The sequence below is a fragment of the Apodemus sylvaticus genome, chromosome 7 (assembly GCF_947179515.1).
Source record: "Apodemus sylvaticus chromosome 7, mApoSyl1.1, whole genome shotgun sequence".
In the NCBI taxonomy this organism is placed as follows: Eukaryota; Metazoa; Chordata; class Mammalia; order Rodentia; family Muridae; genus Apodemus; species Apodemus sylvaticus.
In genome coordinates, this window is record NC_067478.1 from 51,121,002 (window position 1) to 51,140,185 (window position 19,184).

General features: G+C 43.7%; 1 protein-coding gene across 2 annotated transcripts in view; it reads right to left on the bottom strand.

Annotated features, from left to right (window-relative positions):
* Window positions 1-314: 314 nt before the first annotated feature.
* Window positions 315-19,184, bottom strand: part of Gclc (glutamate-cysteine ligase catalytic subunit) — a 36,544-nt gene continuing 17,674 nt past the window's right edge. Inside the window, exons 3-16 of one of the 2 annotated variants that reach the window (XM_052187778.1) lie at window positions 18,563-18,745; window positions 14,970-15,083; window positions 13,863-13,921; window positions 13,636-13,769; window positions 9,262-9,336; window positions 8,800-8,916; window positions 7,836-7,974; window positions 7,299-7,411; window positions 6,778-6,870; window positions 6,395-6,499; window positions 3,029-3,110; window positions 2,843-2,946; window positions 2,643-2,763; window positions 315-1,767 (exon numbers count right to left, since the gene is read on the bottom strand). In XM_052187778.1, coding sequence (XP_052043738.1) covers window positions 1,556-1,767; window positions 2,643-2,763; window positions 2,843-2,946; window positions 3,029-3,110; window positions 6,395-6,499; window positions 6,778-6,870; window positions 7,299-7,411; window positions 7,836-7,974; window positions 8,800-8,916; window positions 9,262-9,336; window positions 13,636-13,769; window positions 13,863-13,921; window positions 14,970-15,083; window positions 18,563-18,745 — 1,651 coding nt within the window. In that variant the 3' untranslated portion in view covers window positions 315-1,555. The remainder of the gene's footprint in view (window positions 1,768-2,642; window positions 2,764-2,842; window positions 2,947-3,028; window positions 3,111-6,394; window positions 6,500-6,777; window positions 6,871-7,298; window positions 7,412-7,835; window positions 7,975-8,799; window positions 8,917-9,261; window positions 9,337-13,635; window positions 13,770-13,862; window positions 13,922-14,969; window positions 15,084-18,562; window positions 18,746-19,184) is intronic. The other variant, XM_052187779.1, reaches the window with a different exon arrangement.

A 19,184-nucleotide genomic window follows, 5' to 3' on the forward strand; every position in this document is an offset into this window, starting at 1 on the left:
AATGAGTTCAAGGCCAGGCTGATCTTCAAACATAGTAGGCACAAACCAGCAGCCACATAATATAGTTAGAAATAAAAACAATCCGTGCGGTGGTGGCGCACGCCTTTAGTCCCAGCACTTGGGAGGCAGAGGCAGGCGGATTTCTGAGTTCGAGGCCAGTCTGGTCTACAGAGTGAGTTGCAGGACAGCCAGGGCTATACAGAGAAACCCTGTCTCGGGGGGAAAAATAAAGAAAAAAAAAACAAAACTTAAACAACAATGCCTTCCCCCACCCAATCCAAACTAAACACCCTAGAAACCACTCATACACGTACTACATTTGAATATGAATCCCATTCTTTTATTTTCTCATACCATGAACATTTTATCCTTCTTACAACCTAATTTACATGAGAGAACTGTAGAAAAATACTTTAATTTTTGGAGTAAATGAGATATAGAGCCAATTCTAGTATTTAAAGCTTTAAGCTGAAGTGGCTTTATTGCAATCTTTCAAAATTAGCATTACGGTGTAAATTTTATATCTGTAAAGCTTGACTTAATCTACAGTACAGTTATTTTAGAAGTAGTTAAATTTAGTTAACAATTAAAAAGATAACACAAAGCTAAAGCAATCTATGAAACAAATTATTTACAATTAAACATTTAGGGTCCTGATTCACAAAAATTAGTGCATTTCATGATTTGTGAGTTTTATAGAGAAAGCAAGCAGGATGCGGAATACTTCCCAGGGAAAATCTGGAATGAAATGAATGGCTGTTAGGAGACAGCCTGCCAATCTGCCCCAGCAAAAGGGCAGGAAGCCTTGGCCACTGCACTGAAGTGACCGTTCTTCAGCACAGGTTGGACAGCGGGTGGTAATGGAAGAGCTGACACCACCTGACAGAGCTCTTGGTCTACATAGGAGGAAAGGGCTTTCCTTTTCAGATGAATTATCTTTGAGTCTGTGTATTTAGACGAATCCTAGAGTAGTTTCTTTCGTAAGAGCTAGCGGAGCTCACTTCAGTGGTGAGAGCGGGGCTGCGGGCTGCTTTGGAAAGGAAATGTCACAGGTAAGGTGCCTCGCCCTCAGAGGGCGTCGATGCCGTCCAGTGACTTTACGCACAGCAAAAGAGGTGGGAGACTCAAGAAACAGGTACGAGAAAGCATTTTTTTTTTTAAAAAGTAAATTTCAGTGAATCAGGTCCCAGGTAGTATTAAAAGAAGATTTACAGTAAACATTTGGAACTCTGGAATGCAGGTATTATTGTACAATTACATTTACAGATCTGCTTAGAGAGTAGTTGCTCCAGAGTTAAGAATTCAAAATGTACAAGCCAGTTCACTATGACTTTAGATACAATGTTATTAAAATACATTGTTAATCATAAAAATACTTTAGTATATACATGTACAAACTCAGGTTTACCTACTGAAGGACCTTCTAGTCACTTGCAGGCAACTGGCGCAGAAACAGCGCAGGCCACCTTGGTCTTCACAGCATCCGAGAGGACCAGGAGTCAGGGCTGCACCTGCCACCCACTGAAGAGCAGCGCACCGTCTTTCTGCTGGATGTCTAGTCTGAAGGGTCACTTTTAGCTCCACTATACTTTGCTTTTCTAAATCCTGACCCGAGTAACTCTGGACATTCACACAATTCATTTGCAATTTGGTTACATTTCCAAATGAGGCTGTAGTTGATCTCATCCGTTATCACGCTGTCTTGCTTGTAGTCAGGGTGGTTTGCGATGAACTCTCTCATCCACCGGGCAACAGTCATTAGTTCTCCTGAAGAAAAGAAATGGGTGTTTTTAGAAGTAGGTTCACTAATGACTAGTGAACACAAGCCTCTGAAAATGAGATCAGCATGACCTGCGTGTCACACAGTAAGGGTTAAGAGGAAGGCTTTTATCACATTCAAAGGACTCCCGCTGGGGACAAATGGCAAGTTGCAGAACAGCAACAAATGTGTACACACACACACACACACACACACAAAGATGCCACCCACGGGCTGACACTACCAGTTCTTAGGAGACAGAGTCAGTATTTGTCAGAAGAGCTGGCCAGAGGGCTGTCTCTAGAAGCTGTTGATCTGTAACTACTTCCAAGGACTATAGGGCCCTACAGGGATAATTAGAGGATAAAAGGGAATTCATAGATACAACATCCTGGAGGTGATCTTCTCTTACAGATGACCTATGTCTAGATGTTGTTAGCATTTGCACTGCACCAGCAAGGCCAGGGAGGCACTGTACATGAGAAACTGACAAGGAAGGGGCCTGGAGTTGGGCGGAGGCACGGGGACCGGTGCCGAGAGCTGCACACACAGCAGTGGCACAGCCTGATTGAGCCATGGTTACTTAGCCCAACCAAAGATAACGGTGACATGCAATACACAAAGATGACACTGAACTGACACTGCCGTCACCACATCACATTGAAGATGCCACATTTTAAAATGTATCACTACTTCATGAGCCAGTAAAGAAAAAAAGAAAATAAAAAGCTCTCTCAATTGAATCCTAAGGCTGTACGGTGTATGCAACTGTACACTTAATGTGGGAATGAGCATGGCCAAAGTGTGACACACTGTCAAGCATGTTATGTTACAGAAGCAGACATCGCAAGGAGTCAGAGACAAAAGAAAGTGACTACTGTACCAGATGCTCTCTTCTTAATTAGCTTTAGGTAGTTCAGAATACTGCATCGTGTGTCCACATCAACTTCCATGTTCTCCAGATAGGAGTTCAGAATGGGGATGAGTCCAGGAAACACCCCTTCCTACGAGAAGAACACGTTATAAACCCTGCCGGACCGGCTGTGCTCGCAGCAGAGCCCCACGCTGGCAGCCCGTACCTACCTTCCCGTTGATGATGGTGTCTATGCTCATCAGCGTGTACTCCTCTGCAGCTGGCTCCGAGCTGGTCTGGGCCTTGCTGCACCCATCCACCACAGCGGTGCCACCTGCCATCACCCAAGGGGACACAGATGAGCCTCAGCAGCTAGTTCAGCATCAAGTGACCCGAGAACCCCAAGCACCTGATACCTTTGCAAATGTCTTTCCTGAAATAAAACATCCCCTGCAAGACAGCATCTCGCTTCTGTGCCACTTTCATGTTCTCGTCAACCTAATGAGAAGGAGTCAGGACCAAGTCAGAACACTTTGGATTAAACAAGCCAGTGCCTGCATCGCCCCTCAACCCTCCACAGCAGGAGCAACAGACCATGTGCTCGTCACATAGTATCTGTGCAAAACAATGGGAATTTAAGGGAAGCTTACTTTACAAAATAAAACAAACAGAAAGGCCAGAAAAGTCAGTGTTCTCCATAGCCCTATCTTGCTTAAGCGGCAGGAGACTGTTTTGTGCGGTACTTGGTAGCCCACCATAGGCAGAGTCTCATTCATCAATTCTCAGTTTCTTCGATAAATTTTTAAATTTTCTATAATGTTATCTTTATCTTTTTTCCTATTTTATGTGTAGGCTGTTTTGTCTGTCTGTCTGTATGTCTGTCCACCATGTTTGTGCATTGTTCTTGGAGGATAGAGAGGGCATCAGATCCCATGGGACTAGAATTTCAGATGGTTGTGGGCTGCCATGTGGGTATTGGGAACAGAACCTGGGTTCTCTGGAAGGTTAGTCCCTGCTCTTAATAACTGAATGGCCTCTCCAACTCTCAGTAATGCTAGCTTATATACATAACACAACCCCAAACTGGAGGGCCGGCGTGGGAGGCACAGTTGATGCTGGAGTGCCTTTCTCCATCACAACCCCTCTCTCATCTTGGAACTCACAGTTTCTGCTAGACTGGCTGGTCACAGCCTGGGATCGCCTGTCTCCACCTGAAGAACTCAAGTCCCATTGGTGCATTTCCACACCCTGCTTCAAGGATGGGGAGGACCTGAACTTTGGCCAGTGAGCCATCTCTCCAGCTGGGTTACAAAGTGTTTCATTTTTTTATGATCATTTAACCTCCTCCCACACTGGTTATGGAAAGAACCTGTTGTTACTCCCTGATGCTTTTAAAGGCATATGAAAGACCTCGTGGCTATCTAGACCATGTAGAGCACTCAAGTCCTAGGCCGACTGCAGCTATGGCTGGGGCAGCTCCAAGGTTTCGGGCCTCTGCTCGGGTTTTGTGCTAGTTTTGGCCCAGCAACATTCACCCTGTGAATTCTCCTGCCGTCAGTATTCAAGCTGCAGCTTACTTCAAGATCTAGTAGGAAAACCATTTTTTTCTTGAGTAGTATTTTGTTAACTTTTAGTGGGAATACATTTCAGAAAATGTCTATTTTTGAGAAGTAAAGAATTTGATTGATTTTTATCAGTCTTCAAGGTATGTGAACAAAAGATGCTCTTTGGCATGACTTATCTGATCTAACCTGTACAAGTGCCTGTGCTGATGTTTCACAGTCCTGGTGGGTCACCTGTGAGGGACCCAGCTGGCCCTATTCTCTATGTGGAAGGAGGCGCCGAGACCATAAGCAACCTGTCCACAGAAGAAACAGCTTACAAATGCAGTTTCCTGCCTCATGCAGTTACACGCATTAAATGCCTCCAACAATGTCACTGCACTTTGCTGTGTAGACAGCCAGTGCCAATGCTGCACCTCATGGACGAGCATCGACACTGCTGTCCCTAGCCACCTGCCTCCTACCACAACTCTAGTTGGTGTGGCATTTGGTTGTTCCTGTCATCATTTTAAGAGGTCATTGTAACCTCTCATTTTGGCTCTCTTACTTTCCTCATTTGTCCTTGTTTTGAGAATGTCTTACAAAAGCAATACATTCTAGAATGTTGCAATTTGATGTTACCTGTTTCTTCATAAAAAAGATTTTTATATTTATCTTTGTGTGTTTATATCAGAAGACAACGTGGGCGGGAGTCCTGGGAATCGAGCTGAGGTCACCAGGCCTGGAGGCAGGTGCCCTTACCTGTACAGTCATCTCCCATGTCTGTGTCTGTCCTTGCTTATCTTTTCTGCCTTCCCCTTTTGTGGGAAGTCCTCTCTGCACTTTTATAATACTAAGATGTGTTCTCTCTTTGTTTCCTTGTTCTTGAGACAAATTGTTTAGAATTAACAAATGCTCTTTTCATACTGTTTATTTACTTTTTTCTTTTTTTAAAATTTTATTTATTGAAAAGGGAAGTAAAGGGAAGTAAAAACACTTTATGATAAAATTAAAGATTTACACGGAAATATTTCAGATAAACACGTTAAAATTGACAATTTTCATAGAAAATTAAGGAGTAAAGTGGTAGACATGTAAAACATTGCTAAATTAATTGAAATATGGGATAGAAACATTTTATGATAAAATTGAAGATTTATGTGGGAAATATTTCTGATAAAATTGTAGAAAAATGTAAAAAAACATGTTAGAATTGAAGATTATCATGGAAAATTTTATATAGATTTATTTATTTTTATGTTTGACACAGGTTCTTGCTATGGAGCCAAAGAGGCCTTGAACTTGTGATCCTCCTGCCTCAGCTTCCCAAGTGCTAGAGACCTTAGGTGCATTGTCGCACGCAGGCACTGATGACTAACGGCTTTTTATTTCTGTCTTACTCTTCTTTGTTGTGATCAGAATCATGGACACATTGGACAAAGGCCCTGCTAGTGAGCTTTACTCCCAGATATTTTATTTTTAATTCAAATTATTTATTTACTAAGTATATGTGGAGCAGTGGGGCCACACATGTGGTACATGGTATACATGTGATAGTCAGAGGACAACTGTTTCTCTCCCTAGTAGCTCACAAGGACTCCCACACCTACCGAAGCCTCTAGAACCCCCCAGGTTGCTATGACAAAGCTGCTTTCTCTCCTCTGCAGCCTGAATCTTGGACTGGAGCCACAGCAGCAGAGCCTGCCAGCGCCCATTTAGCACCTCTCCACTCCATTATGCCAAGAGCACCACTTGCCCACAGGCTCATGGCGTTGACCACATTAAGGGCTTCTTCAGGTTACACAGCTTTGTGACCTGAGCAAAGAGACGCTCAGAAGCTTCGCTGGCCACCTCCCTCCAGAAAGCATCTTCTGTGTCGTGTGTGTGTGTGTGGGGGGGGTGTGTGTGAAACTCTGCTAAGCCATGCCACCACATCCTCTGCAAACATGCTAAGTTTGATTGCACTTCTGAAACCTTCCTTGAATTCTACCAGCAAGCCTACCAGTCACCCTAATTTTGACCAATGGGATTATCAGGGAAATGGCTCCAGTTTGTGGGATCACCTCACCATTACTTTTAAACTAAACCTTAGATTTAGGCTTGCAAGGAAAACCAGAGACAATTTATCCTGATGATTTAAAGAACTCTACATAAAGACCGGTTAAAACTGACCAGTGGAATTCAGACAAGTAATTGCATTTACATGTCTGTGTTCATCTGTGTAAGCACACCCATCTTTACCTTGGACAGTGGAATGAGGAAGTCTAGTTTGTATGAGAGGATCACCCTGGTGAGCAGTACCACAAACACCACATAGGCAGAGTTCTCAAAGTCTGTTAACTGCACCTGTAGATGAGAGCAGAAATGTCAGGAATCGACTGGCCGCCCAGCTGCCCCTCGCAAGCCCTTCACATGCACTGCTCCCAAGCACTTCCGTCCTCCCCATCTGGGGCTGGAGTCCTCTCTCCAGGTCCACACTCTGAGATCAGCTCCCAGGAGTTTGGAGTTGACATTCACAGGCAAGTTTGGATTCCTACTGCTTTGGGATAAACTCAGAGCCCTCTGAGAGAGCACTGGAAGGGTGGGAGCCACAGGGAGTGTCTGGGCTGAAGCACTGGGCTCACCTCCATTGGTCGGAACTCCACTCTCCATCCGATATCGGAGTTTGGAGGAGGAGGCTTAAACCTCATTGTCTGCCAGTTTGTGGACTGAATATTCTATAACAGCAAAAAGGAAGGATGAGACCAACTTTCTACACACTTAAAACACGTTTAGATCACATGTATTTAATTCGGGACAAAGACTATTCAAATGTCTACCTATACCTTATACTTCCCAATTTACAAATACAAAAAAGTTAACTTAAATGCTTTGTCAAATGTGACCTGTGAGAAAACAAAGTGTGTTTCCTGGAAGTCAGGGCATGTCTGCAACACTATTCTATGCTGCTGGTGTTTAGTTTCACAGAATTGAGAAGTATCTAGAAGAGTCATAGAAGCACTTTGAATTCATCCTTTAGTTTTTCTTACTCTTCGTTCTGTATTGCACTAGGTAATGAAAGACATTTTCCTGTCACTAATCCTCACAGGCACAGAAACAAGCCTCCTTTAGTTTGTGGAGTGAAATCCATTTGAATGGGAGATACCTCAAAATGGTCAGACTCGTTGGCATCATCTAGGTGTATTTTCTCTTCAAACAGGGTGAGCGGGTCTCTAATGAAGAGATGTGCGACGTGCTGGGCCAGAAGGTGATCGATGCCTACAAAGACAGACCGCAGTGGACTAACTGCAAAGGGCAAAGTGCCGCGTACAATTTCTAAGTCCACAGACTGAAGAAGGGTCTAGAAGCTTAGGAATGGCTGGGTGGTTCAGTGTTCTCACCTTGCCCAGGGTTTTATCCTATGGACACTGGGGAAGACTCGGAGTTTACTCACTCCTCACACAATGCCTGCTGGGCACTGGTGTGGACCTAGATACAGAGCTCCAACAAGTTCCTTTTGCTAAAAGTCAAGAAGATCTCACAAGTATTTGGAACTTGAAACTTTAGGAACAAGCAGCCTCATAAGAAAAGTTAGAGACTTCACACTAAAAACAGAAACCAGACCAGGAGTCAGCAAAAGTTTAAAGCGCTTTGAAGAACAAAAGGTGCATATATGAACAAGGCATGTGGGGACGCTGCTCACCTTCCTCCAAGAGCTGCTCGTAGATCTCCTTATCGATGGTCAGATCGATGTCATTGTACTTCTCACCACACTTAGACAGGTAGCTATCTATTGAGTCATACCGAGACTTACTGATCCTAAAGCGATTGTTCTTCAGAGGCTAAAACACAAGAAATGATCTCAAATTAACACACAGGTAATTAATTAGACAGAAGCACACTTGAATTGGACCTATATTCAATTCTTGGAACTCAAGAGTGGATAAAACAGACTTACAGTGTTGCTCTCTGGCCTCTACCATGTGCTGAGGTATATACACCCTCCTCAACCCTTTCCCTTTCATACACAACAAGATTATAGGATATGTTCAAAGGCCCAGAGCAGAAATGCCCTTAGTGGAGATGTCCTTTGTGGAAGCCTTTAAAAGCATTGATGTCCAGGCAGGTCCTTTTCCTGAAGAGTCTTACCAGGATGAACCTGGCTATCTGGCTCTTTGAGGTGGGTGGTGATGCACGCTCCTGGTGCTCAGAGTTAAAGGGACACACTACTACAGTTCAGCATGGCCAGAAATGCTACTAATAATGCTAGCCTGACATTACAGGGCAAGCCTAAGCCTTCAAACGAGAAAATCACCCAGCTTCCTAGCAGAAACTACTGGACATAAAGCGGTGGCCAGAGCCTTTTGGTAAAACAGTTGTCAGTGTTACTGCTATAGCACAAAATGGGCAATATTTTTCAAGGAAGTTACATCTACTGCAGATTTCTAGCAAGGATAAAACTGACTTCTCATTCAAACCAAGCACCCTCCTCCTCATATACCCACTTAAAACAAAGCCAGGCTCACCACCTATATCTTCTTCCCTGATGTAAACACCCAGAAGGTAAACATCTAAGGGAGACTTCAAAATGCCAAGTGGTTACAATATGCACACGTCCCCTGCACGATGTAAAAGATCTATTAAGGTTAAAAAATAATGGTTCCTACCTCCAGTCCTCTCTCCTCCCGTGTTCTATCGTCTACAGATGCAGAAATCACTCCCCAGCGACAATCAATGTCTGACACGTAGCCTCGGTAAAATGGAGATGCAGCACTCAAAGCCATCTAAAAGCACAAGGCGGCAAATGCAAGGTCAAAGTGCTTCATACACAGAGAAGGCCCCACCCACTCATCATCCTTGGTGTTCCACTTTATGTACTCCCAGCTACTGTTTTATAAATAGAATGTACATGAAAGAATTCCAAGTCCTGTATTCATTAAATTCACCCCTTCTACAGCACAAGGACATACTGCAGAGGGAGAAAGGATGGTCGTACTCAAACATAGTACTAGCAACAAGAAGAACTGTTCTTATCCTCAGTGCTCTTTCTGTGTTATTAGTTCATTAAATCGCATGTGGTCTTATTTTCTATAAAGATATATTTAAAGAAAGACATACTTTCTACTTACAACAATTGGGCAAATAGTGGCCAGCTGATCATAAAGGTATCTTGCTTCAGATATGCTGCATGCTTGGAATGTCACCTATTTGAGAACAGAAATTATTAAAACAACATAAGTCATTATCAAGCCCAGAAACAGTAAATCTGAGAAGGACGGTGGGTGGAGAAAAGAAGGTGGTCACGGGGGCGGTGGTGGCGCACACCTGTAATCCCAGCACTGGGAGGCAGAGGCAGGCGGATTTCTGAGTTCGAGGCCAGCCTGGTCTACAGAGTGAGTTCCAGGACAGCCAGGGCTACACAGAGAAACCCTGTCTCAAAAAAAAAAAAAAAAAAAAAGAAGGTGGTCACGGCACAGATGAGAAGGTTCCAGGTATGACCTTGGCTTGGGTAATGTATGTAACCATGTCCCACTGTGAGAGGACAACTCATAAACACCAGTACCAGACAAAACCACTCTCAAGCCAGGAAAGAGAGACTTGGAAAAGGCAACAGAGCCTCAGCCTCTTGTTGGCTCCCAATAGTAGAGGGCTTAAATGCAGGCAGGCAGATTTCTGAGTTCAAGGCCACCCTGGTCTACAGAGTGAGTTCCAGGATAGCCAGGGCTACACAGAGAAACCCTGTCTTGAAAAAACCAAAAAACAAACAAACAAAAAGGTTTGGTGACATTATGGGTAGCTTCCCAAGTACACTGGAGGGTTGTATTTGGTGTACTTCCAAGTACACTGGAGAGATATATTTAGTGTATTTCCAAGTACATGGAGGGGTATATTTGGTGTATTTCTAAGTATTCTGGAGGGATGTATTTGGTGTATTTCTAAGTACATTGGAGGGGTGTATTTGGTGTATTTCTAAGTACACTGGAGAGATATATTTGGTGTATGTCTAAGTAAACTCGAGGGGTGTATTTGTTGTACTTCCAAGCACAGCAGGGTAGGGTGAGGTTGTTGGGGATGAGGAAGGTGGTAAGGCCAGAAGGGACTAGAGTGAAATCATTGGTCTGAGAGGGAGAAGCTCAGGGCTAGCAGAAGGGCATGCCAGAGTTGAAGAGGAGGGTTCTGGGGACCATGGGACAGAGCGTGAGGGAGACTTGTGTTGGGTGTTCCTAGGGCCTTCTAAGAAGAGGCTAGAGGATAAGAGGTACAGGTGCTGTGGCGTGCAGATTACTGGATGCTAGGGGTGAAAAAGTCCTGGGAACAGCTAGGTTTCCAAGGCTCTGGACTTCAGAGGAAAAAATCTATGCTGGAGTGTATGTTCTGACAACGCCCCAAATTCAGGAAGATTACCTAGGAAACCTCAGAAGGAGCAAGTAGGCACCAGAAAATAAGAGGAAAGTCACATTGGCTAACACAAATCCTCTATAATAATAACCCCAAGGAAACAAAGTCTTGAGTTCCTTCACAGAGAAAGGTGGTAGTGATAACCAAGGAGTACATTTTGTGAAAACAGCACAACTGTGCAGGACATAACTGATGTGCTTAAATAACAGTGGCTGATGAAAGCATTGTTAAGACTCTCAGTGTTACTGTTACGACTCTTAGTTCCAGCAGTTTAACTGTCTATCTCAACACCCCACATATCATCAAACAAGTTCCATGGGGGACACATCTGCTGAATTATTTATGATAACTGTCTTCTGAAACAATTATTTAAATAACTTGGTATCCTGATCTTCCTGTAGTTTCCATGTTAATGTTAAAGCGAGTAACACATTAGGTAATGACATTCACTAGCCACTACAGATTAAGACAATGTGAAGCTGTACTGTAGCCATTAAAGAAAAAAGTTTCAACTGTTACAGTAAAAATTGAGCAGAGCTGGAGATAAGGCCACTGATAAGCAAGGCAAGGCATCTTCTCCAATGACATGAGACTAACCAACAATTTGTGAGGCCAGGGAGACAGCTGAGAAGGTAAAGTGTTTGCCCTGTTAACACTCAAGAACCCCCACCAAAAGTTGGGTGTGGTAGCATGTGCTTATAGTCTTGGAGCTGGAGAGGCAAAGGCAGACAGATTCCCAGGGCTTGTCAGCTCCAGGCCAACGTGGACAATGCTTGAGAAACGACAGCTGAGGTCAGCCTCTGGTGTGCATGTGCACACTTGATGTAGTAAGGATTCAGTGTGGAATGGAACTGGATACTCAGAGCACTGCTGTCTGGGGTCCTAATCACCTATCACCAGGACTCTGTTGTGATGCTCTGTCCCAAGAATGTGGGGCAGTGTTTGTCACCTACTAAACTAATTTAACAGAAAGTCATGAAGGAAAGAGGATGATAAAGAGGGGAACATGGAGAGAAGCTTTGTTGAGAGACTTTAAAACCTCTGCGATGTAAAAGAGCCAAGGATTTCAGGGTGTTGTGATGCAGACCATGTTAGACATGCGTTTCTTAGTAGATCTACGTTTTTCCTGTGACTCTTAGGTATGCTACTGTGCATTGCTATGTTTAGTTTTGCAAAGATACTAACTATAATGGATGGTATCTGACCAACTTTCCTTAGGTAGCTTGGGACAGAACAGAGGATTCCTAAGTACATCCTGGAAAACCCAGGTTTAGAAAAATCTATGAAGAGGAGGGTCTGGGATTTCAAAATTCCTGCTTAACAACAGTTCCTGCTTAATCTTAAATAGATTTCGTAACTACCTTCCTGTCTCCAGAGCTGAAACACTATGTGGATCAAGTCAAGTGGTGCCCCATTGTATATGGTGCCTTTGGTAGGGAAAGCAAACCCAAGGAGCTCTGATCCCTTAACAAAGGGAAGCGCTAGCTTTTGTTGCCCTCTTAATAGATCACATAGGAGATGTCATTATGAGGAAAAGGAGGAACTATGAAAACATGGATATTAAAAACCAAATCTAAAATTTACCTAGAATTTGGTTTTGAAACCACATAATTTTCTTAAGTAAAATAATAAGAAGAAACAAAAATCCATCAGGCCATGACCTTTTTCTGTTTATAAAATGTTTCTCAAAACCCATAAAGGATAAAGATTTATTTTTCTGTGAAAGGGTCTGGTTATGGCTCCCAGGCTGGCCGACCGCACAATCCTTCCACGGCACTGGGATCATGGGCAAGCACTATAGCACTCAGCAAGCTCACAAATTTGGAGGAGTTTCATTTTGTCCAGTTAAGTCTACCATTAACTAAAAAATTACTTTCCAGTTCTTTTTGTGCTTTTCTATAATAACTACTTCCTTGAGGCCCCAGTCAGAAGTTCTAAGGCAGGGACTTTCGTAGCTACTTGTGAGTTCATGTCCTTTATCATAGTGATTTTCTGTCACTATAACTTTTTGAAGTGGAATATGGATGTGTTGGGGGAAGTACTAAACTCATACATTAGAGTAGAGAACTGTCTTTCTTTACACATGAAATGCTAATCCCCACAAGTAGGACTCACTATTTGTATAAATTGTCAAGAGAGACTGTCATTCTGTGTAACCCTGACAGACCCAGGTTTAATATTAAGCCAAGGAAGGGCTGGGTTCCCAGAGCACTCCCAGAATACTGAAGTCATGTATTTTAAGTGCTACAAATTAATGGTTCATTCCAGAAATGTTTGTATTTAAGATAAGAAAGCAGATAATACAGTCAAAAGTCAGCCTTGTTTTAAATGATGTGTGACCATTCCTAAGGGAACACTCTGGCTTCTCCTGGGAGGCCACATACCTGATTCTACTTAAATATGAAAAGAAAACAAACCACCTTTTTCCTTATCATGTTATAGAAACGTACAGCATGGGAAAGTCTGACTTGGGTATTAAATCTGAATTATCAGTTGGGAGGCTAACGTGACAACTGATGCTGTGTGTATAGCTACAGCCCTGAGAAAAGAATGCTAAGTTTTGTGCCTACTGTGCTGAGGAGGCCATCAGTTATTTGATTAGGCCCAACAAAAATTTTAATTTTGTGAACAGAGAAATACTGTTGTATTTCTTATGTAACTTAGCCAGGGGCAAGGCAAAGGCTGTTAAATATTTATTCCTTTTAACCCACGAGGTAGCTTTGCACAAGAATAAAAATATAAATGCCAAACAACCTTTGCCCTTAGATCATAAATCACTGGATTCTCCCACCAGAGGTCATTTTCAGAAATAGAGATCTGAGCCTTATGTAACACCTCAAAGTGTCACTAGATGGCAGTAAAAAATCTGGCATCTAAAAGGGGCATTCACAAACATTTGTTTACCAGAAGATACTAAATTTAGTAACAACCACACACCTTTGTAGTAAACTGTGACTTCTTAGTCAAAATACAGCTACAAAAGACTTTACTAAAGCAACACCATTTTTCAGAAGTCATGCTATCTTTTGAATCAGATTAGAAAGTGACTTTAAACAAGTGCATAACAAAGAGAGGAAGGACAGTCTGTGGAATCGAGGCAATACCTGAAGACAGCAGTTGCCCATCCCAAATCCCATGGCATCCATGTAGATATGGTCTGGCTTAGAAGCCTTTGATGCCTCCTCATCTTCAGGAAATGTTTCTACAAATGGAGATGGTGTATTCTTGTCCTTGAATACTGCATTGTTAATTAAAAGAAGAGGCATTGAGAATGGAAGCTGGCGCTGGACATGCTGCCCCAGCCCAGCCCCAGCCCACCCCACAGACTTACTTGGCACATTGATGACAACCTTTTCTCCTCTCCTATGCCGGATGTTTCTTGTTAGCGTACTAAAACAACCAAACAAAACTGCCACATTAGAACTTGAGCCGGTTGAGAGGAATGGCACTGAATCCTACCTCATACTAAAACGCTTAGACAGGCTCGTGGCATATGTGACACGCTACCCTGAGGGTTTCCGGAGAGAGGACTGGTTAGCAGCAGTTCCTTCGCTCTGCTTGGGGCCATCCCTTCTTGCTCACCTGTTGTTAATCCAAGTCAGCTCAGGTGTTCACGGGCAGCCATAGTCCAGCTAATTCTAATATTTCCCACGAACACTCCAATGATTTTAGTCAAATTTAAGACCTTAGGTTTGGTTATCACTGGAATCTCAATTCTTCACCTGCTTCAATCCCCCAGTTCCAAAACACTAGCCCGATGCATACATTATGGTCAGCAAACACTCGCAGTGACTGGTCCTCATTCAAACACATAATTTTAAAGCACTAAGAAAGGAAAAAATCTCTTCTCAGATTTTTGAAACTGATTCTAAATTGCAGCAAACACTTTAGATAGATGAAGTAATTTTATACTATAGGACTATGATTCGATCGGCAGTGCTGTCACTGCTTTGATCCCTCAGTCAGTCAGTCTTGGTATATCCTTACAAAGATTTTGAATGTGACAACTGTGGGAGCCTGGGGAAGGAGTAAGCTGAGCGCTCCTATTGTCCCTTTCAATATAGATGAGCCCAAGATCACGCTGGTGCAGGACCTGAATCAACTTAAAGACAGACTTAGATATAGGGAGAATGCTATGCTAGGTGCTGTACACGCTGACCTTGTCAGAGCAGCGTAACCTGGTGATGGGAGATCCCAGCGGGAACTTAGGGAAAGGAAACCTCCCAATTCAGTTTGCAGAATCAGGACTGAAAACTGTAAACCAAGTGGAGGAAAGGAGCTACGGAGCTTAGGGACGACTCTGAAATGGACAAAGCAAGCCTGCATGTAGGAAGGGACATGAACGAATATATGTCTGTCTCCTGAATCTAGCACGTGATTGAGAGGAAGTCACAGATCAAACACTGCACCCCAGACCGCAAGTCTGAACCTCACTCACCCGAAGCGGGGGTGCTTGTTTATGGCTTCATCTGGAAAGAAGAGGGACTTCGATGCGCCTCCTTCCTCTGGGTTGGGTCTGTGCTCTGGCAATGTGAATCCAGGGCAGCCTAGTCTGCAACCAATTGAGAAGGGATAGGTGGGAAACAGCTTCTGAACTGGTTAGCTACAGCTCACCATAATCTGCAACGGTTAAAAGCCTCTAATTTCCATTACTCCCCGCTCTAGAGGGCTCATTTGTGACCCTTTTCTGTACTGTGCTGTCCTACACTGGGTCTCATTCATTTATTCCCACTGATTTGACTCCACTCAGCATGTAGACGCATTCACTCAGCTTGCCCCAGGTCTGAGCGAGCCCCTTGGTCCCTCGCTGCCCTGAGGTTCAGGCACTCTGCATAGCTTTGGACCTGTTCTGTCTAGCCACATGGATGTTCAGAACTACCTTTCAACCCTGCTCACTGCACTGCTCAACTGCCTCACGATTCTGGACCAGGTCTTCTGGTTTTGCCTCTGCTCTCTCCTCATAAGTCTCTCAAGGTTAAGCACTGTCCCCAATTTACACCAGAGCCCCCTCTGATATCCAAGATACAACCTTATTGTCTTACTTAACTTTAAGAAAAGTTCTAATTTCAAAACAGAAGGACAGGTTCCATCCAGCTCCCTAAGTACGGGGCTCAGACCGCCCCCTCACTTGAGTAGGGACTCCTTCCAAGTCAGTGAAAGCCAAACAAAGCAGGCTCTCACAGGGTTCTAGATCAGTAGAGGGAACTACTCACCCAGACCTTATCTCAGCCCCTGCCTTTCACAAAGACAAGTCCTAAAGGCTGCCCACCACCCCGTAAACACCTCAGACTGCTATTCTCATCTGGAAAGCAGTTCCTAGCACTAAGGCCCCCTGGACATTCACACAGCCATTGTGTAATCTCGTCTAAACCTAGGAACTTAAACAACAACAACAACAACAACAACCCTTTAGGAATGTGGCAGACATTAACCTGGGGGAAATCCTAGCTTCCTAGAACTGGGAAGAGGCAGGCAGGCAGTTCTCAGTTAGAGGTTAGTCAGCAAGTTCCAGGACAGCCAGAGCTACACAGAAAAACCAGGTTTCTTTTCTGAAAAGGAAAGGAAAGGAAAAAGGAAAGGAAAAAGGAAAGGAAAAAGGAAAGGAAAGGAAAAAAGGAAAAAGGAAAGGAAAAAGGAAAGGAAAGGAAAAAGGAAAGGAAAGGAAAGGAAAGGAAAGGAAAGGAAAGGAAAGGAAAGGAAAGGAAAGGAAAGGAAAGGGGAAAGGAAAGGAAAGGAGAAAGGAAAGGAAAGGAGAAAGGAAAGGGAGGGGAGGGGAGGGGAGGGGAGGGGAGGGGAGGGGAGGAGAGGAGAGGAGAGGAGAGGGGAGGGGAGGGGAGGGGAGGGGAGGGGAGGGGAGGGGAGGAGAGGAGAGGAGAGGAGAGGAGAGGAGAGGAGAGGAGAGGTGAGGAGAGGAGAGGAGAGAAGAGAAAAAAAGAAAAACCAAACAACAAGGGAAGGAGGAAGAGAAAAAAACAAAAACAAAAAAACGAGAGAAAGAAATTACAGACTTTTTGAATAGAACCTATTCAATTTTCTCTATAATGAAAGAAGCCACTATAAACTTTCTCTCCAAAGAAGAACTATTCCACACAGAACCATTAACCGAGGCAAGATACACAGTAAAGTTTAACCAAAGACATTTACTCTGTGGACCAGAAAGAACACTGTCTTTGAATGCTGAACATTTCTTAAATGTTTAAAACGGTTCTGCTTTGTGCTGCCTCCTCTGCCCCACTTTAGTTTGCTAATGCTAAGGAGATTAAGCAAAATGTAAGACATTACATTTCCAAGTTTGCTAAAAGTTGACAAGCAACACCCACAGCCTGATTCTCAGACTACCACTCCAGTACCCAAGGTTTCCCACCAGTCACCTATAGCACTATCCTTGATCAATCCCCTCCTCTCCAGCAGGTTAGCTGATTCTGTCACTTTATAAACCATCACTTTTCCACTGTCACTGCCTACCATCAACCAGGCCGCCTTGACAGTGCCCAGGGAGCACCCTTTCCTTTACCTGGCATGCCCTGGCACTTGCTATGCAATTGCTCTCATGCCTACAGCCCGGATGAGGGCTACAAAGCAAACGTGTGATACTATCTACCCAGCCTAGATTCCCAAAGCCTCTGTTGCTTTCAGAATAACAATCAAAGTTCATAACAGCCTGCCCAGCCTCACCAGTCACCTGCACCCCAACTTCCTAGTCACAGTCGGTGAGTAACCCCTTTCTTCTACTTCCCACCAGGCTGTCTATGTGACTCTTCTTCCCCTAGACTATCCCTCTAGTCCCTCTCCTATGAAATTCCTCCTAGAGTTTGACATCACTCCAATCATCTTCCCTTGGAAAAGCCTTTCTCTACCCCTGAATCCACAGCCGAATCCACACCCAATGCCACTCCTTAATTTTATAATATATTTATATACTAGGTATTTGATTAATCTCTGCTCTCTCCTCAGCTTTCTTTGCAGAGCAAAGCCTCTCTGGGTCTGGAAAAAAAAGGCGCTCAGAATCTCTAAGTATCTGACAACTGACTTCAAGGTTTTAACTACTGTATGTAGGAATGACAAGAGGGAGCTTAAAAGCTGTTAATTCCTAATTAAAATAATGTCCTTCTAGGATCAGTGGTATGATTCTGAATGCCTGTGCTCTCAGAAGGAAAAGCATACTCATCCTCATTAAGTATTGTGATGGAGGAGGCAGACATCTAGCATAGATAAATGAGCTTTATAGGTAGAACTCCAGTCTAACATAGAGACACTATACTATTGAGTACATTGGACAGTCCCGTATCCCTTTCTAATCTGAGGATACACTTCCCTATGTTTACTTACTGGTATTTACCGTCATAACTAGATTTGGTGACAAACCCTAAATCTCCAGCATAATACAAATGTGACTCAGCTTGTTCAGTATCTGGCAAAAGCACTCCAGGAACAAGTGTGCCCCGAGGTACTGCTCCCCGTGATCTCGCTTATCGGTGCTGGATATCTGCCAGATTGTGAAAGTATGCTCCCTCCTCCAAGTTCAAAGACTCTCTTCTCTGGGGGTTGGGATCCACAGCTCAGAATCACGGACAGGAGACTGTGGACAAAGCCACACCCTCCCCACACTGCCAACCAGCCCCCAGTCACAGGTCATTCCAAACCTGTCCACGTGTACGTGTGCTCTTACCACCCACCAACTGAAGATGCTATTAATTTTGTGGCCGCCCTAATGTAAGAGTGTATCAAATATTAGCAGGTAAGTCCAACCCACAGCCCATGGGCTGGCCACACATGCCCCAGGTTAGCTGTGAAAGTAGCCAACACAAAACTGTAGACTTATTTAAAATATGAGATTTGGTGGGGGCTGGGGAATGACTCAGAAGTGCAGTAGTTCCTTAGTAAACTCTGAAGATGACAGTGCTGTGCTGTCCAACAGTGTGAACTTTGTAGGTATGAGAACTGTCAAGGGCAATGCACAGGTAGTGCTTTTCTTTCTTCAGAACCTCTGGTTTGATATTCCTGCTGGAACATGTTTTCGTAGGAACTAACCTGGGAAATGAAGTTATGGTGCACAGGGCCTGATGTTCTCCTAATACAGAGGTAGCCTCCTTCCTGCGTTTCCTCATGTTGTCCTCCACTGTGTTGAACTCAGACATCGTTCCTCCGTAGGGCTGGCCAGGTGTCCCTTCAATCATGTAACTCCCATACTCCGGTCTCCAGAGGGTTGGGTGGCTGTAGAGAAGTCATTTTAATTTTAGCTTATTCTTTTGCTGTAGACCACTCAATTTTTTGAAGTTTTTAAAAGCTGCTTTAAAAGTGCTAAAGATATTAGGCACAGATTAATAAAAGACTTATATTAAAGTTGTAAATTTTCCATAGCTTTTCAACTATTTAAGGTGGCTCTAAGTGTTGAGTTAAAAATATTTCTAAGTTTTTGAAAAGGCACATAGGTGTTCTGCCCAGAACAGAGCTAGTCTACTTTACTGAGGCCTTACAGTCTTTTAGTCAATATTGAGGTTCTCAATTGCAGCTTCCCAAAGCAACCAAACAGAAAATGAACTGGAAAGTAGACGTTCCTGGCCCCTCTCTACTCCCAGGTAAAGAAATACTTAACCAGGAAAAAAAGTCAAGTGTGGTAGCACACATCTTTAATCCTAGCAACTGGGAGGCA